Raw genomic sequence first — 19,331 nt, 5'->3', positions numbered from 1 at the left:
GTAACAAACTGAGATTAGGAGCACTCCCTTTAAGAGTGTACTCCTAATCTCAGCTCGTTACCTGTATAAAAGACACCTGGGAGCCAGAAATCTTTCTGATTGAGAGGGGGTCAAATACTTATTTCCTCATTAAAATGCAAATCAATTTATAACATTTTTTACATGCGTTTTTCTGGATTTTTTTGTTGTTATTCTGTCTCTCACTGTTTAAATAAACCTACCATTAAATTATAGACTGATCATTTCTTTATCAGTGGGCAAACGTACAAAATCAGCAGGGGATCAAATACTTTTTTCCCTCACTGTATGTAAATGAGATATTTCTGAATTTCATATATATATATATATATATATTTGTTATACTTATAAAAAAAACATGTTTTCATTTTGTCATTATGGGGTATTGCGTGTAGATGAGTAAGTGCATACAGATCTATAACCACAACAACAATAACAAGATGCTCAGTGATCTGTTTATTTCTTTGAATCAAATGTTATCTCAGTGAGATTTTAAAAAGTATGTTGTGAAATGCGCTGTATCTATTCTTGACTATGACAGCTTTATAACTTAAATAAAGAAAATAGCTTTGAGATGATGGCCTTTGAATGAACTCTGAACTCATGGATGATGCATAAAGAAAATAGCTCTGAAATGATGAATTGACACAATGAACTCATGGATGATGCAATTGAAAGGATCTATGCAACCAAAGTTATTTATGTTTCTCAGTAAATGACCAGTGATAGCTACGTGAGGATCCCAAGGTATCTGTTGGGGACCTCCTACTACAGGGGCTGGCTGCTTTCTGAGTGCACACTGTTGCTATAAAAGCCCTCTTCCCTTTTCACTTTTCACTCAGTACATTTGAGGACTTGATCATTACTCTTCTGCATCTCACAATGGAGGAAACCTATGTCAGGCATGTGGAGTTTCTGGGCTTTGAGAAACGCTTCTTCCCCAGTCAGCGCTATGTGAGTTTGAGTTTGATCATTGTTGACCAAAATACCCAATGGTTCAGTGGAGGTTAATGCATGGGGTTGTTTTCCCAGACACAGATTAAGCCTAATCATAGACTTAAAAAGCATGCTCAATGGAGATTCTCTATTCAAAGTGCTTCTTAGTCAGAGTCTCTTCTTAATATTAAAGACAATTGCTTAAAAAACTTGAATGACCAAGATTATTAGTTAACATTAAATTGCTTTGATAACATTTTAATTGAGCAAAATAGCTTTTGAGCATTTGATTGTTCTTCACTTATCTTTTTGACTACTTTCTCGGAAGGTCTACATGCTGATGGTGAAATGGAACAACCTGTCTGAGAAGTTGATCTATAGAGGGTATCCGGAGATCTACACCTTTCACGTGAGTCTCTGCCTCACTCAACTTAATAGTCTGGAGGCAAAAAGTAGGAAAGTTGGACAGCTGTGTATGTCTAGTGTTTATCTGTATGCAAATAGCAGTCGAAGGGATTTCATTGCTACCTCAATAACTGAAAGCTTGTAATATAGTTAAAGGCTGTGAAATGCCTGCCTTACTGTTAGCCCCACTGATCTGCAGTCAGTTGATATGGTGCCTGACTGCCTAGGTTATATAAATCCATGATGAATAACTGCCTCTCTACTACCCCCACTGATATGCAGTTAGTTGATAATGTGTTTGGGTTATAGAAATCCCTAATGGAGATGTTCCCCATTGAGGCCGGTGACATCGATAAGAAAGACAGGATCATCCCTGCATTACCAGGTAAGGACATGTATCTGCTCTATGGCTTACCTCTCCAAAATGATAGCTGGTGTGTGGTTAGCGTTCTGGCACAAATGGTTGCTGTGCATCACAAACGTGGGTGCCACACATTAGTGGTGGATGAGGTGAGCTTCCACCTTACCATGTAAAGCGCTTTGAGCACCTAGGTGGAAAATCATGGATAAAGAAAGTATTGATCTCTCTACAGTTTACTATAGCAGTGATGCTGTAATTCTAGTATCCTTTGCCTTTTTGCTTCATTTGAAAACAAAAAAAGTTTAGGCTTTGTATGCACTTGGGTGAACAGACTAGGTAGTGTTTGTTGTCAGTTAATGCTTTGCGTAAGGAAACACCTGCTGCTGCAATCCACATGTGACAAATGTACTTCTCTTTTTTTGTATAAATGCTAATCAGTAAACCATAGCATCCTGTCTCATTTTGATATTTTTTGAAAATAACCTTATTCAATATAAACTCAGCAAAAAAAGAAACGTCCTCTCACTGTCAACTGCGTTTTTTTTGAAGCAAACTTAACATATGTAAATATTTGTATGAACATAACAAGATTCAACAACTGAGACATAAACTGAACAAGTTCCACAGACATGTGACTAACAGAAATTGAATAATGTGTCCCTGAACAAAGGGGGTGTCAAAATCAAAAGTAACAGTCAGTATCTGGTGTGGCAACCACCTGCATTAAGTACTGCAATGCATCTCCTCCTCATGGACTGCACCAGATTTTCCAGTTCTTGCTGTGAGATGTTACTTCCACCAATACACCTGCAAGTTCCCAGACATTTCTGGGGGGAATGGCCCTAGCCTTCACCCTCAGATCCAACAGGTCCCAGACGTGCTCAATGGGATTGAGATCCGGGCTCTTCGCTGGCCATGGCAGAACACTGACATTCCTGTCTTGCAGGAAATCACGCACAGAACGAGCAGGATGGCTGGTGGCATTGTCATGCTGGAGGGTCATGTCAGGATGAAACTGCAGGAAGGGTACCACATGAGGGAGGAGGATGTCTTCCCTGTAACGCACAGCGTTGAGATTGCCTGCAATGACAACAAGCTCAGTCCGATGATGCTGTGACACACCGCCCCAGACCATGACGGACCCTCCACCTCCAAATCAATCCCGCTTCAGAGTACAGGCCTCGGTGTAACGCTCATTCCTTCGACGATGAGCGCGAATCCGACCATCACCCCTGGTGAGACAAAACCGCGACTCGTCAGTGAAGAGCACTTTTTGCCAGTCCTGTCTGGTCCAGCGACGGTGGGTTTGTGCCCATAGGCGACGTTGTTGCCGGTGATGTCTGGTGAGGACCTGCCTTACAACAGGCCTACAAGCCATCAGTCCAACCTCTCTCAGCCTATTGCGGACAGTCTGAGCACTGATGGGGGAATTGTGCGTTCCTGGTGTAACTCGGGCAGTTGTTGTTGCCATCCTGTACCTGTCCCGCAGGTGTGATGTTCTGATGTACCGATCCTGTGCAGGTGTTGTTACACATGGTCTGCCACTACGAGGACGATCAGCTGTCCGTCCTGTCTCCCTGTAGCACTGTCTTAGGTGTCTCACAGTACGGACATTGCAATTTATTGCCCTGGCCACATCTGCAGTCCTCATGCCTCCTTGCAGCATGCCTAAGGCACGTTCACGCAGATGAGCAGGGACCCTGGGTCTCTTTCTTTAGGTGTTTTTCAGAGTCAGTAGAAAGGCCTCTTTAGTGTCCTAAGTTTTCATAACTGTGACCTTAATTGTCTACCGTCTGTAAGCTGTTAGTGTCTTAATGACCGTTCCACAGGTGCATGTTCATTAATTGTTAATGGTTCATTGAACATGCATGGGAAACAGTGTTTAAACCCTTTACAATGAAGTTCTGTGAAGTTATTTTGATTTTTACTCATGATCTTTGAAAGATAGGGTCCTGAAAAAGGGACGTTTATTTTTTTTGCTGAGTTTATTTTTATTTTCTAGATTTTAATTGAATTTATATATAAATTATTTATCTAAAATATATTATTTAAATTACAATGTATCTTATTCTTATGCAGTCTAAATAGTTATATAGTATATAAACAACTTCAATTATAGTATATAAACAACTTCAGTTAAAAGCTGATTGGTAGGGATTCTGTATGTGTAAGACCGGCATATTACATATTTGACACTTTACATTTTGGTCAAACAATTTGCCCTATCAGTTCTCCCTAAAGGCAGCATATTTTTAATCCAAAGGCTGTGACCACTAGTGGTTATTTAGCACAAAAGAAAAATGAACTAACACAACAAGGACCCTCAACAGGGCTCAAGTGGTTAAGCTTGTGTTGATACAACATGGGGAAGCAGAAGTTGCAAACAAACCTCAAAGTACTATGCAATACCAGAATCTTCCCCAGAAATCATAATACCTATGAAGATTTTACTCTAACCAATATCATGTATTGACTGGATTTGGCCAATTTGGAAGGTGTAGGATCAGGATCTGATTTTAGCTACAAAACAGGTTTAATTACAGTGTCAACACATTGAAAAGCAGACCCTGGTTTGTAAGTATCTTCTCTGGTTCCCTAAATCCTATTTGCTTAGCATTCATTTACAAGTAGCTTTAATGACAGTGTGATACATTAAGAGGAAACTGCAATGTGCAATTTACGTTTAGTTCCTTGTCCAACGCAAAGTTCCACATTTTCACAGATAAACATATAACATCTACATCCACCACTGTAGTGTGCTATTTTGAATATTCCATTTTAAGAAATGAGGGTTCTCTGTTTTCAATTGGCCTGCTAATTTTTTCCCTTTCCTTCTGTCCCTCCTATCCTCAGCGCCAAAGTGGTTGGACAGCCAAAAGAGCACCGAGACCAGGCAGAGCACTCTGGCTGAATACTGCCAATCTCTCATCAACCTGCCCCCCAAGATCTCCCACTGCCAGCTGGTATGCAACTTCTTCAAGGTCCGACCGGAGGATGAGAACCCACCCGCTCAACAGGTGTAAGTACAACTACAAGCAATGTCTCACTACTAACTTGTAAACACTGTGGCTACATTATGATTCTCTACCCTTCTCCTGAAGTGTGCATTCGTAGACTCCCCTTCCTGGATTTAAAAGGAATGGACTGGTGTGAGGAATATGGTGGAAACTCCCTCCAGCCATGTATGCACCAATCCAATGTTGTAGATCTAAGCCCTTAAATCACAATATCTACTAAGCTAACATATATAATTGTTTTAAGATGGTCATTACATTTATAATTTAACCATTTGATTTAGAATTTTAGGACCCCTGTAGGTATATCTTTTTTAAATGAAATATTGAATTTGGCCTTTACTGCTACAGCCCATAGAAATGCATTGAATAACACATGTACATGGCAAAACAGACAGTTAAAAAATTTATCATAAGGAATAAGGTTTTGAAGTGTTTGTCCTATATCTGAGAGAGATAAGAAAACTCAGGGGTGGGGGGAGGGGGGGTCACTTTTTTCATGGCACTTTTTACCCACAATGCACATTGTGCAATTTTTACAGCCCACTATTGGGTTACCTTCAGATGACTCCCCTGAAGCTTAGTGTAGTCTGATTACTTTAGAGCAACTTGCACCTTTTGGTAACATGATACTTCCCTCACCTATCCAGACTCCCAAATAGCAACATTCACAAGGGGTTTTCTTGTTGCAAGTTGGCTTAACACTGCAAGCTAGCTAGCTAGCCTTTTTGCTTCCCACATCGCCATGTGAAATAATCGGATTTATAATGAAACAATATGCCCTGGAAAATATTATTTTACTTGCCGGTGCAACAACATTATCCCAATTTGATATGCTGCTTCAATGTATTCGCTCCCATATCAGCTAATAATAGAATGTCATCATTTTTTGTCGTCACAGAGGGAAAAAAACACATGGCCATCTGTTTTTACATTTCCAAATATCCTAGAGTAACCTTATCACTTCTAAACAAAATAACTTCTGGGGGGATTCTAATAAGGCTACAATGTTGTTTAGTTCATTGTTTGAACAGTCGCTGAGATTATATTTCGTTATCAATGCAAAATAGGCTGCTTATTTAATGCCAAGCTAAGTTTAAGTGATTTTGAAGTTGATTAGCTTCCCACATCGCCATGTGAAATAATCAGATTTATAATTAAATAATATGCCCTGGCAAGTATTCTTATACTTGCCGGTGTAATTTACAACATTATCCCAATTTGCAACATTGATGGGGCTGTAGTGGAGCGGGTCGAGAGTTTCAAGTTCCTTGGTGTCCACATCATCAACAAACTATCATGGTCCAAACACACCAAGAAAGTCGTGAAGAGGGCACGACAACACCTTTTCCCCCTCAGGAGACTGAAAAGATTTGGCATGGGTCCCCAGATCCTCAAAAGGTTCTACAGCTGCACCATCGAGAGTATCCTGACTGGTTGCATCACCGCCTGGTATGGCAACTGCTCGGCATCCGACCGTAAGGCGCTACAGTGGGTAATGCGTACAGCCCAATACATCACTGGGGCCAAGCTTCCTACCATCCAGGACCTATATACTAGGCGGTGTCAGAGGAAGGCCCAAAAAGTTGTCAAAGACTCCAGTCACCCAAGTCATAGACTGTTCTCTCTGCTACCGCACGGCAAGCGGTACCGGAACGCCAAGTCTAGGTCCAAAAGGCTCCTTAACAGCTTCTACCCCCAATTAATTAAATAGCCACCCGGACTATTTGCATTGACCCCCCCCCCCCCCCCAACCTGTACCCCAGCACATTGACTCGGTACTGGTACCCCCTGTATATAGCCTCATTATTGTTATTATTATTTTATTTTTGTAACTTTAGTTTATTTAGTAAATATTTTCTGAACTGCATTGTTGGTTAAGGGCTTGTAAGTAAGCATTTCACGGTAAGGTCTACACCTGTTGTATTTGGCACGTGACAAATGAAATTTGACTCGATTTGAATTTGATATGCTGCTTCAATGTATTCACTTCCAAATCAGATAAAAATAGAATGTCATCATGATTTGGTCACAGAGGAAAAGCACATATCTCGCAGCTGTTTTTACCAATAGCCTGGAATCAATACTTATTACTTCTTTTTTTTTTTTTGGGGGGGGGGGGGGGGGATTCTAATAAGGCAACATTTTTGTTTGGTTTATTGTTTGAACAGTCACTAAGATTATTTATTTATCAATGCAAAATAGGTTACTCTGATGCATAGCCTATACAGTGAGGGAAAAAAGTATTTGATCCCCTGCTGATTTTGTACGTTTGCCCACTGACAAAGAAATGATCAGTCTATCATTTTAATGGTAGGTTTATTTGAACAGTGAGAGACAGAATAACAACAAAAAAATCCAGAAAAACGCATGTCAAAAATGTTATGAATTGATTTGCATTTTAATGAGGGAAATAAGTATTTGACCCCCTCTCAATCAGAAACATTTCTGTCTCCCAGGTGTCTTTTATACAGGTAACGAGCTGAGATTAGGAGCACACTCTTAAAGGGAGTGCTCCTAATCTCAGCTTGTTACCTGTATAAATAATAATAATATGCCATTTAGCAGATGTTTTTATCCAAAGCGACTTACAGTCATGTGTGCATACATTTTTACGTATGGGTGGTCCCGGGGATCGAACCCACTACCCTGGCATTACAAGCGCCATGCTCTACCAATTGAGCTACAGAGGACCAGTGTAAATACCATGTTGACTACCATGCTTCCCACAGTTGTGTCAAGTTGGTATAAAAGACACCTGTCCACAGAAGCAATCAATCAATCAGATTCCAAACTCTCAACCATGGCCAAGACCAAAGAGCTCTCCAAGGATGTCAGGGACAAGATTGTAGACCTACACAAGGCTGGAATGGGCTACAAGACCATCGCCAAGCAGCTTGGTGAGAAGGTGACAACAGTTGGTGTGATTATTCGCAAATGGAAGAAACACAAAAGAACTGTCAATCTCCCTCGGCCTGGGGCTCCATGCAAGATCTCACCTCATGGAGTTGCAATGATCATGAGAAGGGTGAGGAATCAGCCCAGAACTACACAGGAGGATCTTGTCAATGATCTCAAGGCAGCTAGGACCATAGTCACCAAGAAAACAATTGGTAACACACTACGCAGTGAAGGACTGAACTCCTGCAGCGCCCGCAAGGCCCCCCTGCTCAAGAAAGCACATATACAGGCCCGTCTGAAGTTTGCTAATGAAAATCTGAATGATTCAGAGGAGAACTGGGGGAAAGTGTTGTGGTCAGATGAGACCAAAATCGAGCTCTTTGGCATCAACTAAACTCGCCGTGTTTGGAGGAGGAGGAATGCTGCCTATGACCACAAGAACACCATCCCCACCGTCAAACATGGAGGTGGAAACATTATGCTTTGGGGGGGGTTTTCTGCTAAGGGGACAGGACAACTTCACCGCATCAAAGGGACGATGGACGGGGCCATGTACCGTCAAATCTTGGGTGAGAACCTCCTTCCCTCAGCCAGGGCATTGAAAATGGGTCGTGGATGGGTATTCCAGCATGACAATGACCCAAAAGTGGCTCAATAAGGAGCACATTAAGGTCCTGGAGTGGCCTAGCCAGTCTCCAAACCTTAATCCCATAGAAAATCTGTGGAGGGAGCTGAAGGTTCGAGTTGCCAAACGTCAGCCTCGAAACCTTAATGACTTGGAGAAGACCTGCAAAGAGGAGTGGGACAAAATCCCTCCTGAGATGTGTGCAAACCTGGTGGCCATCTACAAGAAACGTCTGACCTCTGTGATTGCCAACAAGGGTTTTGCCACCAAGTACTAAGTCATGTTTTGCAGAGGGGTCAAATACTTATTTCCCTCATTAAAATGCAAATCAATTCATAAAATCTTTGACATGCATTTTTCTGGATTTTGTTGTTGTTATTCTGTCTCTCACTGTTCAAATAAAACTACCATTAAAATTATATACTGATCATGTCTTTGTCAGTGGGCAAACGTACAAAATCAGCAGGGGATCAAATACTTTTTTCCCTCACTGTAGATCAGATCAAGGAACCAAGTAAGCTTCATTGCTTACACACCACTGCCCCCATGGCTACACAAGGAATGATATGGCACGTTACAATTTTCATGTGGCACGGGAGTACGTAGAATGTCAGAGCATACTACAAGGAGCCGGCCCTTTTGTGATGAAAAACAACATTGCAACACTGAGCTACACTCCGTTGGGTCCGTCTCCATAGGGTATAAATAGCCCTTTAAGGGGGGGTTAAATGCATTCGGGGGAAGAGGACAGTGTGCACACTTCTGAAGAAGGGTAATGAATCAGAATGCAGCCTGTTTCATTCCAGGAAGATGTTCCCTCCCCTCTCCCATCGTTCACTCCCCTTCCCAGATCTGATAGGACTGGATGGGTGAAAAGCAATATGGCGATAACTAGGTGGAGTTATTGCTTACACCTACCCAGTTGTATCAGATCCATTAATGAAAATGAACGAGGGAAGAGGGAAGTGGACAACTTTCTGGAATGTGTTACCTTTGCTTCTGGATTGATATGCACTGAGTGTACAAAACATTAGGAACACCTTCCTAATATTGAGTTGCACCCCCTTTTGCCCTCAGAACAGCCACAATTCGTCGGGGCATGGACTCTACATGGTGTCGAAAGCGTTCCACAGAGATGCTGGCCCATGTTGACCACTATGCTTCCCACAGTTGTGTCAAGGTGGCTGTATGTCCTTTGGGTAGTGGACCATTCTTGATACACAGGGGAAATTGTTGAGCGTGAAAAACCCAGCAGCGTTGCAGTTCTTGACACACTGAAACCGGTGCGCCTTGCACATACTAAGGGATCATAACTTTCACCTGGATTCATCTGGTCAGTCTATGTCATGGAAAGAGCCGGTGTTCCTAATGTTTTGTACACTCAGTGTAGAATAATGAGTGAGTTATCCATGTTTCCCCTGTAGAGTCAAAATAAATGAGACCTCCACGGATAAGGCCAGAGGCAACACTTCTGGTAAGACCCTGTCTTAGTCTTTACCTTTTTATTAACCCATTAATAGACACACTTTTCTAGCCAAACTTGTGAGGGAATATGGGCTCTAGTGTACTATAGTCCTGTTATAAAGAGATCTGACCATAGTGATTTAAAGCGGCAATCAGCAGTTGAAGCAATAACAAGGCCTCTGTTTCTGTAAAAAGCTGAAGTATAGGGCTGGAGAAATGTAACCATTCTCAAATTCATATATGGATGCAAGGACTGACATTGGAGTAAAACAAGCTTATATTTTGGGTTCTGATGGGGTACGCAAGTTAAACTAAGCTCATGAGGCCTTTATAAGTTAAATTCTTCAAGAATCTATGGCTACACATCATTAATTTGTAGGTCCAAAAATGGATGTAGCTACTGCAGATTGTCATTGTCATTTTGTCTTCTGATCAGAAATCTCTGGCCCCATCATATTGGAAAGCTACAGGGTGATCGCTGAATACAGCAAGACCTCCAAGTATGAGATCAACCTGCATACTGGAGACTTAGTGGAGATTGTGGAGAAAAGCCTGAACGGTGAGTGACAATAAGACACAACATCACTCACCAAATGAATGGTCCCAGTCAGAGCAGAAGCCATCTGAATCTGAGCCAAAGTGTGCATGTGACAATGTGAACTGGATGCAACATACTGTACATGGGCCTTTTCTCCTCCGTGTCAAGGAGATGTCAATTCGTTAGTGTCTTCCTCTCCTCGATAGCCACCTTTCATGCACACGTTTAAAAACAATATGCTACTTGTTGTTTTATCTATAAAATGTGTTGCACAACTAACTTCATTCGTTTTTATCACTTTACACGTTTATTTTGGGGTCCAACCCTGTAAACGTAATTTGCCTGATGAAGCGCGAGTGGAGAAGGAGTCTTATTTCATAAAAGCGCATTTTCGGCCACGTTCCGTCTCCTCGCCGCCTCTCCTCGATTACCTTTGATATTTTTCAAAAGGAGGCGAGAGAGGATGGAGGAGTTGAGCAAATCCTATTGATAAAAGGCCCTAGTGTGTTCCTGATTAACCTACTGCTGCTCCTCCTGGGTCGTGTTTAGGAGGCATGAAACAAAAGACAACAGACTGAAACAGGGAGAGAGTACCTCCTACCCAATAAGAAACACACATTTTTGTTTTAAAAAGTTTACCATTGCATGCCCTACTGAACATGAACATGGTTTCTGTGCTTAGCGCTCACTTGACCTTTGACCCCTCTACCATGGCAGGTTGGTGGTTCTGCCAGTGTGAGACCAAGCGGGGCTGGGTGCCCGCCTCTTACCTGGAGCCCCTGGATGGACCAGAGGAGTCTGAAGAAGCTGATCCCAACTACACAGGCAAGTCTCACCACCTGCTTGGGCTCCAGCTAAAATAAGAGCAAGGGAGGCTGGTGACGGCCATCTTCTGTCACAATCTCAATTTTAGTCCTTTATATTTTTATCTAATATCTATTGGTATGTGACACCATTTTCAGTGAGGTCACAGGTGATTTGTTTGTTAGGTTTTGTGTTGGCTGTCGACATTGTATAATATTAACCTAATTCTAAACCAACTTTGAGAAGCTAGTGAAGCCTTAGAGCTCATAATTCTAATGTGTGTTTGTCCCCACAGGAGAACTCTACATCACCACCAAAGCCTACAAGGCAGCACAAGATGATGAGCTGACTCTTGAGACGGGGGAAACTATTGAGGTCATTCACAAGCTCCTGGATGGATGGTGGGTGGTCAGGTATGTAGGCTGATTCTGTACTCTTCCCGCTCTCTATTAATCTCTGTAAGAACGTCGGACCACCGGCAGGCAGCTGTGTGGATCAGTAGTAGCTTACATATTAGCTACTGTTGTATCATGTAGCCACGCACACGCACACACACAGTGTTTCTAAGTGCATCTCGTCTTGGATAGGAAAGGAGAGGAGACAGGACACTTCCCCTCCATGTTTCTCCACAGAACTGGGGAGAAGAAGGAGATGGAGCCGGAGGAGAACGTAACAAGAAGACAGACACCACCACCCAGACGGTAGGCCTACAAACTTCTGGACATTTATTTTGGATTACTTCCTCTATGGATAAAGACAAAGCGCACTACGCTTTTTTTTACGGGCGACAGGTTCAGTACACATCACTGCATTCTGTCTCAGAAAGTAGGCTGGCCCTCTTTGAAGTCTCGTAGATTGATGCATTGCACTCTTTTTGTTTATAAAGCCCTCCTGCATCAACTTCCGCCGTACCTTACTTCATTACTAACTTGAAATAAGGTACGTGAAGTAAGGTCCACCACGTATGCAGTGGTGGAAAAAGTACTCAATCGTAAAAGTAAAGATACCTTAATAGAAAAAGACTCAAGTAAAAGTCTCCCAGTAAAATACTACTTTAATACAAATCTAAAAGTATCTGGTTTAAAATGTACTTAGGTACAGTGGTGAAAAAAGTGCTCAGTTGTCACAAAAGTAAATTCTACCTCAAATTAAATTAAGCAAACCAGACATCACCATTTTTTATTGTAAAATCAAAACAAAAAACAGACAGACAGACAGGGGCACACTCCCACACTCAGACATCATTTACAAACGCAGTATTTGTGTTTAGTGAGTCCGCCAAATCAGAGGCAGTAGGGATGATGCGTTATATTGATAGGTGTGTGAATTGGACCATATTGCTGTCCTGCCTTAGCATTCGAAATGTAACTAGTACTTTAGGATGTCAGTGAAAATGTATGGGAGTAAAAAGTACATATTTTCTTTAGGAATGTAGTGGAGTACTGTGGAAGTAAAAGTCCAACATATAAATAAAGTACAGATACCCCCCAAAAAATACTTTAGTACTTCAAAGTATTTTTACTTAAGTACTTTACACCACTGGACGTACGAGATACCAGACCCGGTCTCAGGGATGGCTACCTCTGGAGATCCCTTCAATTTCCACTGAGTTGGGTAGATCTGCTTGTAGTTTTCTTGCACCTTACATGTGGAATGATCTCCAATACACTTTATAATTGGAGGAATTGGTACCTCTAAGGCATTTCAGATGGCTGATATTAGATATTTTTACTGAAGAATGTCTGTTTTTTATGATTGTGTTTTGCTTTTCATGTATTGTTGTGTATAATAACGTGTATTTCAATGTTTATATGGATGTGAAGTTTAATGTGTATATTATATTTTGATATGTTTTGTTGTTCAAAAACAGGACTCATCTGGAAAAGAGACTTTGGTCTTGGCATTGACTCCCTGTCAAAATAATGGTTAAATAAAATATTGATAATTCTCTTTTTAACGGTTTGTTTTAACTTCTCACTTCCTCTTTCCACATATATCTCCTCTTGGCTTTTAGGTCTACAATCCGCAATACTCAGAGTATTCACGGTAAACGGCGCAAGGGCATCAGCCAGGACACCTACCGCAGGACCAGTCGCCGCTTCCTGCAGCAGAAAGGCGACTGGCCCAACCAGCCCAGGAAGACCTCCAATGCCTCCACACAGTCCCTCCTGCAGGAGAGGAAGAACAGAGGTATACCATTTTGATACAGGCAGCCATTTTTATACAGTATTGTGGCAGACCTGGGTTCAAATATTGCTGTATTTGTTTTCTTTCAAAGCTTTATTGAGCTTGCCTGGAATGCAGAATGGAACCAATGGAATAGTCCCAAAAGTTCAAACCCCATATATGTAGCACTCCAGGCAAGCTCAGCTCCAGGCACTTTGTGACAACTGCTGATGTAAAAAGGACTTTATAAAATCAATTTGATAGATTGATTGAGCTCAAGCAAATACTCCCAAGAGTTTGAAAGAATACAGATACTATTTGAAGCCAGGTCTCCGGTGGAGTAGAATTGGCTATGGCTTGCTCCCACAGTAAAGGCCTTCAATCAGAGAGCAAAGCTGTATATTGCCAACTCCATAAAAGCAGCAACGCGCATGCCCCGATCACCTAAGGATTTCTCCTTTTCAGCCATCAATGTCCTGTGTTTGAGGGGTGCAAATTCCACAATTTCACTGGATTGATTGCTTTCATTTTATTATTGCGACTCTTTCCTACTCTCACTTGTGCCATTTGTTTTTTCCGTTAACATTACAACCGTGAAAACGTTTGTAATGACCTTTCAAACACTCCGGTAATTACTGAAATGGGCTTAATGGAATACAATTGTTTTCTGTTACATCTATAGGGGGACACTACTCATCCGGGACTGGGGTACGCGCCAATCTATCCTCATTGAAAACAGTTAAACTTCGCCTGAATTCAAGCAACAACGACACAATCTTTTTAATATTCTTTTTTTCTTTTTTTACTGGATTATAGCTCCCGTCGAAATGTCGTGATGAATATTAATATTATAGTCACCAGTCAACTCCATTAAACTCAAATGTTTACCAGTGATTACCATTAAAATCAACTTCAACCAGTGATTGATAGCAATGGCTAGCTGTGCTAGCTATGCTGCCAGTCTGTCTTAATGAGTGTTAGCATGCTAATAGCATAACCTGCACACAACATTTTTTATTTCTAAGGGGCAGTAGGTTATTGATATCAGCCAAATTATGTTGTATCGGACATTTCAAACAACATTCCCAGCTAATGAGAAAACAGTCATGGTATTTAGTTTAAGACACAAATGAGAGAACATCACTCTAACCTTTTTACTCTCCCTAGCAGACTGTTTTCAAGTTATAGACGGGTGAGTGACTAACTGTGTTACTGTTTTGCCAGAGTGAATGTACGAATGCTTCCCATGTTGTCACACCCTGGCTCTGGGACCCTATATGTTGAGCCAGGGTGTGTTCATTCTGTGGTGTTCATTCTAGTTTGTTGTATTCTATGTTTGCCTGAGTGACTCCCAATCAGAGGCAACGAGTGTCAGCTGTTGGCTGGTTGTCTCTGATTGGGAGCCATATTTAAACTGTCTGTTTTCCCTTTTGTGTTTGTGGGTTTTTCTTCCGTGTTTCGGTCATTGATACCGTGGACGTCACGAGTCGTTTCTTGTTTTGTATTCATGTTTATACTTTAACTAATTAAAGTATGTTTGTTCATCACGCTGCGCCTTGGTCTGTTCCATATGACGTGGAGACAGAAAAACCCACCTCGACTGGATCAAGCAGCGTGACGAGGAGAGAGGATGGACTTGGGAGGAGATGAGTGCGAGTCTGGCAAGAGGGATGGAGGCCTTGGCCACGGGTAGGAGTGAAGCCCATACATTTTTTAGGGGGGGGCTAACGCCGTGGACGACGGGGCAGCAGGAGGCCGCCAGGTTACGGGAGTCACTGGTCACCAGGGGGAAGGAGGATGTAGAGGCACGGCGAGAGGTACTGGCGTGTGTTGCCAGTCCGGTCCGGCCTGTTCCTGATCCCCACGTAGGGCCAGTTGTGTGTGTTCCCAGTACGGTCCGGCCTGTTCCTGCCACTCGCACCAAGTCAGTGGTGCGCTTCGTCAGCCCGGCACGGCCCGTTCCTGCTCCCCGCACCAAGTCAGTGGTGCGCTTCGTCAGCCCGGCACGGCCCGTTCCTGCTCCCCGCACCAAGTCAGTGGTGCGCGTCGTCAGCCCGGTCCGGCTCATTCCTGCTCCCCGCACCAAGTCAGTGGTGCGCTTCGTCAGCCCGGTCCGGCCCGCTCCTGCTCCCCGCACCAAGTCAGTGGTGCGCTTCGTCAGCCCGGTCCGGCCCGCTCCTGCTCCCCGCACCAAGTCAGTGGTGCGTTTCGTCAGCCCAGCGCGGCCCGCTCCTGCTCCCCACACCAAGCCAGTGGTGTGCGTCGTCAGTCCGGCACGGGCCGTGCCTGTTCCACCGGTGGCTGGTCCGGCACCGGTCAGATGCTTCGCGCCGGAGCTAGAGCAATCCGCTCCACCAGTGTCAAGTTCAGCTCCAGCCAGCGGGGCCAGACTGGACCAGGGGCGCTATGGGGGGTTGATTGGAGGGTGGTGGTCAAGGCCGGAGCCAGAACCGCCGCCGAGGAGGTATGCCCGCCCAGCCCTCCCCTGTTTTGTTTTAGTTGAGGCGTGGTCACAGTCCGCGCCTTTAGGGGGGGGTACTGTCACACCCTGGCTCTGGGACCCTATATGTTGAGCCAGGGTGTGTTCATTCTGTGGTGTTCATTCTAGTTTGTTGTATTCTATGTTTGCCTGAGTGACTCCCAATCAGAGGCAACGAGTGTCAGCTGTTGGCTGGTTGTCTCTGATTGGGAGCCATATTTAAACTGTCTGTTTTCCCTTTTGTGTTTGTGGGTTTTTGTTCCGTGTTTCGGTCATTGATACCGTGGACGTCACGAGTCGTTTCTTGTTTTGTATTCATGTTTATACTTTAACTAATTAAAGTATGTTTGTTCAACACGCTGCGCCTTGGTCTGTTCCATATGACGTGGAGACAGAAAAACCCACCTCGACTGGATCAAGCAGCGTGACGAGGAGAGAGGATGGACTTGGGAGGAGATGAGTGCGAGTCTGGCAAGAGGGATGGAGGCCTTGGCCACGGGTAGGAGTGAAGCCCATAAATTTTTTAGGGGGGGCTAACGCCGTGGACGACGGGGCAGCAGGAGGCCGCCAGGTTACGGGAGTCACTGGTCACCAGGGGGAAGGAGGATGTAGAGGCACGGCGAGAGGTACTGGCGTGTGTTGCCAGTCCGGTCCGGCCTGTTCCTGATCCCCACGTAGGGCCAGTTGTGTGTGTTCCCAGTACGGTCCGGCCTGTTCCTGCCACTCGCACCAAGTCAGTGGTGCGCTTCGTCAGCCCGGCACGGCCCGTTCCTGCTCCCCGCACCAAGTCAGTGGTGCGCTTCGTCAGCCCGGCACGGCCCGTTCCTGCTCCCCGCACCAAGTCAGTGGTGCGCTTCGTCAGCCCGGTCCGGCCCGCTCCTGCTCCCCGCACCAAGTCAATGGTGCGTTTCGTCAGCCCGGCGCGGCCCGCTCCTGCTCCCCACACCAAGCCAGTGGTGTGCGTCGTCAGTCCGGCACGGGCCGTGCCTGTTCCACCGGTGGCTGGTCCGGCACCGGTCAGATGCTTCGCGCCGGAGCTAGAGCAATCCGCTCCACCAGTGTCAAGTTCAGCTCCAGCCAGCGGGGCCAGACTGGACCAGGGGCGCTATGGGGGGTTGATTGGAGGGTGGTGGTCAAGGCCGGAGCCAGAACCGCCGCCGAGGAGGTATGCCCGCCCAGCCCTCCCCTGTTTTGTTTTAGTTGAGGCGCGGTCGCAGTCCGCGCCTTTAGGGGGGGGTACTGTCACACCCTGGCTCTGGGACCCTATATGTTGAGCCAGGGTGTGTTCATTCTGTGGTGTTCATTCTAGTTTGTTGTATTCTATGTTTGCCTGAGTGACTCCCAATCAGAGGCAACGAGTGTCAGCTGTTGGCTGGTTGTCTCTGATTGGGAGCCATATTTAAACTGTCTGTTTTCCCTTTTGTGTTTGTGGGTTTTTGTTCCGTGTTTCGGTCATTGATACCGTGGACGTCACGAGTCGTTTCTTGTTTTGTATTCATGTTTATACTTTAACTAATTAAAGTATGTTTGTTCATCACGCTGCGCCTTGGTCTGTTCCATATGACGATCGTGACACATGTGAGGGAAAAAAAACACAAGAAACACACCCACATCAAAGCACACCTCCAAGACGCAAATCTTGTCTTTTCAGTTGCATTTCTTAATGAGGAGGGCAGAAACCCGAGGTGAAATCAGCAAGTTCAGCCCCAATTGAATGATTTGTCTCTGCCAGTACAATGTTGTATGTGCTATAATTCAATCAATATATGTGGGAATTCAAAAAGTTCCAACCGTTTCTAATATAAGGCCTTCATAGTTCTCTACCAATTGACTTTCATTAACTCAAGCCTGGTTTATTGTGTTGCGTTGTTTCAGACAACATCCCAAAGCCAGCAGGCTCTAGTCCGGGGGGCGAGCTGAAGGAAGGGGCTCCCCTCATTCCCCCTCGGCCCAGTCCTGAACTCATCATGGAGCGCTGCACGGAGAACACCCGCAAAAAAGTCAGCGTCCGCAAGTCGAACTGAGCTTTAAACTTTGTGGATCTGGGCTTGTGTCAGTAATGCAATGCAAGCAAAGAGGGGTTAATGTGCACAATACAACTGAACAGCAGATAAATTCAACCATGTGTGCCGTAGAGGGCATTTTGTTCTAAATGTAACCACTTAGGACTAGCTAACTGCTTGGAGAAAGTAAAACAATAGTGAAATGTGAATGTACACTCCTCTACGTATTTATTTGGACATTGACGCAAAAATGTTTAATTTGGCTATATAAATATGAGGCGACAGTACAGAATGTCATCTTCTATTTGAGGGGATTTTCATACATATCTGTTTACTTTATGTATACTGAACAAAAATATAAACGCAACCATTTCAATGATTTTACTGAGTTACAGTTCATATAAGGAAATCAGTCAATTGAAATAAATTCATTAGGCCCTAATCTATGGAGCCAGGCCCAGCCAATCAGAATGTGTTCTCCTCACAAAACGGCTTTATTACAGACAGAAATACTCTTCAGTTTCATCAGCTGTCCAGGTGGCTGGTCTCAGACAATCCCGCAGGTGAAGATGTGGAGGTCCTGGGCTGGCCTGGTTACACGTGGTCTGCGGTTGTGAGGCCGGTTGGACGTACTGCCAAATTTTCTAAAACGATATTGGAGGCGGCTTATGGTAGAGAAATTAACATTCAATTCTCTGGCAACAGCTCTGGTGGACATTCAGCATGCCAATTGCACGCTCCCTCAACCTGAGACATCTGTGGCATTGTGTTGTGTGACAAAACACATTTTAGAGTGGCCTTTTATTGTCCCAGCACAAGGTGTACCTGTGTAATGATCATACTGTTACCAGCTTCTTGATATGCCACACCTGTCAGGTGGATGAATTATCTTGGCAAAGGAGAAATGCTCACTAACAGGGATGTAAACAAATGTGTGCACAAAATTTGAGATAAATAATCTTTTTGTGCATATGGAAAATTTCGGGGATCTTTTATTTCAGCTCATGAAACATGGGACCAGCACTTTACATGTTGCGTTTATATTTTTGTTAAGTATAAAATAAGTTACTCTAAAATGACACAGGTGTATTACTGATTTTTAAGTGTCCATTTTCTCTTTGTTACTTTTACATGTGCAGTTGTAATCTTTTTTTAATAAAGTGTGTGGTTAGTAAATGTGTTTCTGACGCCGTATGCAGTTTTTGGAACATAAGCTTAGTTATTTGTTTGTTGAAATAAGCTATTTGTAACCTACAAAATAAATAATATATTCCAAAATTATTTTGTGCAGTCTGCTGTTTCATCTTGTTTGCAACGACGTCCCCACAGTGACTATATGAATGTATCCAAACCAAAAACCATGGATTACAGGCAATATCCGCACTGAGATAAAGAGCTACCGCTTACAAGGTACGGGACACGGACATGGAAGCATACAAGAAAGCTCACTACGACCTCCGAGGAGACATCAAATATGGAAAATATAGGAGGAAGGTGGATTTAAAAAAAACAAAAAACAAAATGTTCACCTTTATTTAACCAGGTAAACCAGTTGAGAACAAGTTCTCATTTACAACTGCGACCTGGCCAAGATAAAGCAAAGCAGTGCGATAAAAA

General features: G+C 43.8%; 1 protein-coding gene across 2 annotated transcripts; it reads left to right on the top strand.

Annotated features, from left to right (window-relative positions):
• The first annotated feature begins 860 nt into the window (after positions 1–860).
• On the top strand, positions 861–18,969 carry LOC311136421 (neutrophil cytosolic factor 1-like). Of its 2 annotated transcripts, none has more exons than XM_084170545.1 (11): positions 861–972; positions 1,283–1,363; positions 1,669–1,744; positions 4,574–4,739; positions 9,685–9,734; positions 10,161–10,283; positions 10,980–11,087; positions 11,362–11,479; positions 11,654–11,767; positions 13,081–13,256; positions 17,587–18,894. In XM_084170545.1, the coding sequence occupies exons 1-11, from the start codon at positions 901–903 to the stop codon at positions 17,733–17,735; spliced, it is 1,233 nt and encodes a 410-aa protein (XP_084026671.1). In that variant the 5' UTR covers positions 861–900; the 3' UTR covers positions 17,736–18,894. The 2 variants fall into 2 exon arrangements, with proteins under 2 accessions (XP_084026671.1, XP_084026672.1); XM_084170546.1 differs by having other exon boundaries at positions 879–972; positions 11,699–11,767; positions 17,587–18,969.
• The last annotated feature ends 362 nt before the right edge of the window (positions 18,970–19,331 follow it).

The sequence above is a fragment of the Coregonus lavaretus genome, assembly GCF_964263955.1.
Source record: "Coregonus lavaretus genome assembly, chromosome: 10".
Taxonomy (NCBI): domain Eukaryota; kingdom Metazoa; phylum Chordata; class Actinopteri; order Salmoniformes; family Salmonidae; genus Coregonus; species Coregonus lavaretus.
Note: the sequence above shows the minus strand (reverse complement) of the source record. Positions and strands in the feature narration are given on the sequence as shown.

Excerpts from the sequence above, each read along its gene's own strand:
- LOC311136421 (XM_084170545.1), top strand. The coding sequence starts at position 901 with ATGGAGGAAACCTATGTCAGGCATGTGGAGTTTCTGGGCTTTGAGAAA. Across the intron at positions 1,745-4,573 it reads GATCATCCCTGCATTACCAG|CGCCAAAGTGGTTGGACAGC; the intron begins GTAAGGACATGT and ends TCCTATCCTCAG. Across the intron at positions 11,088-11,361 it reads AGCTGATCCCAACTACACAG|GAGAACTCTACATCACCACC; the intron begins GCAAGTCTCACC and ends TTGTCCCCACAG.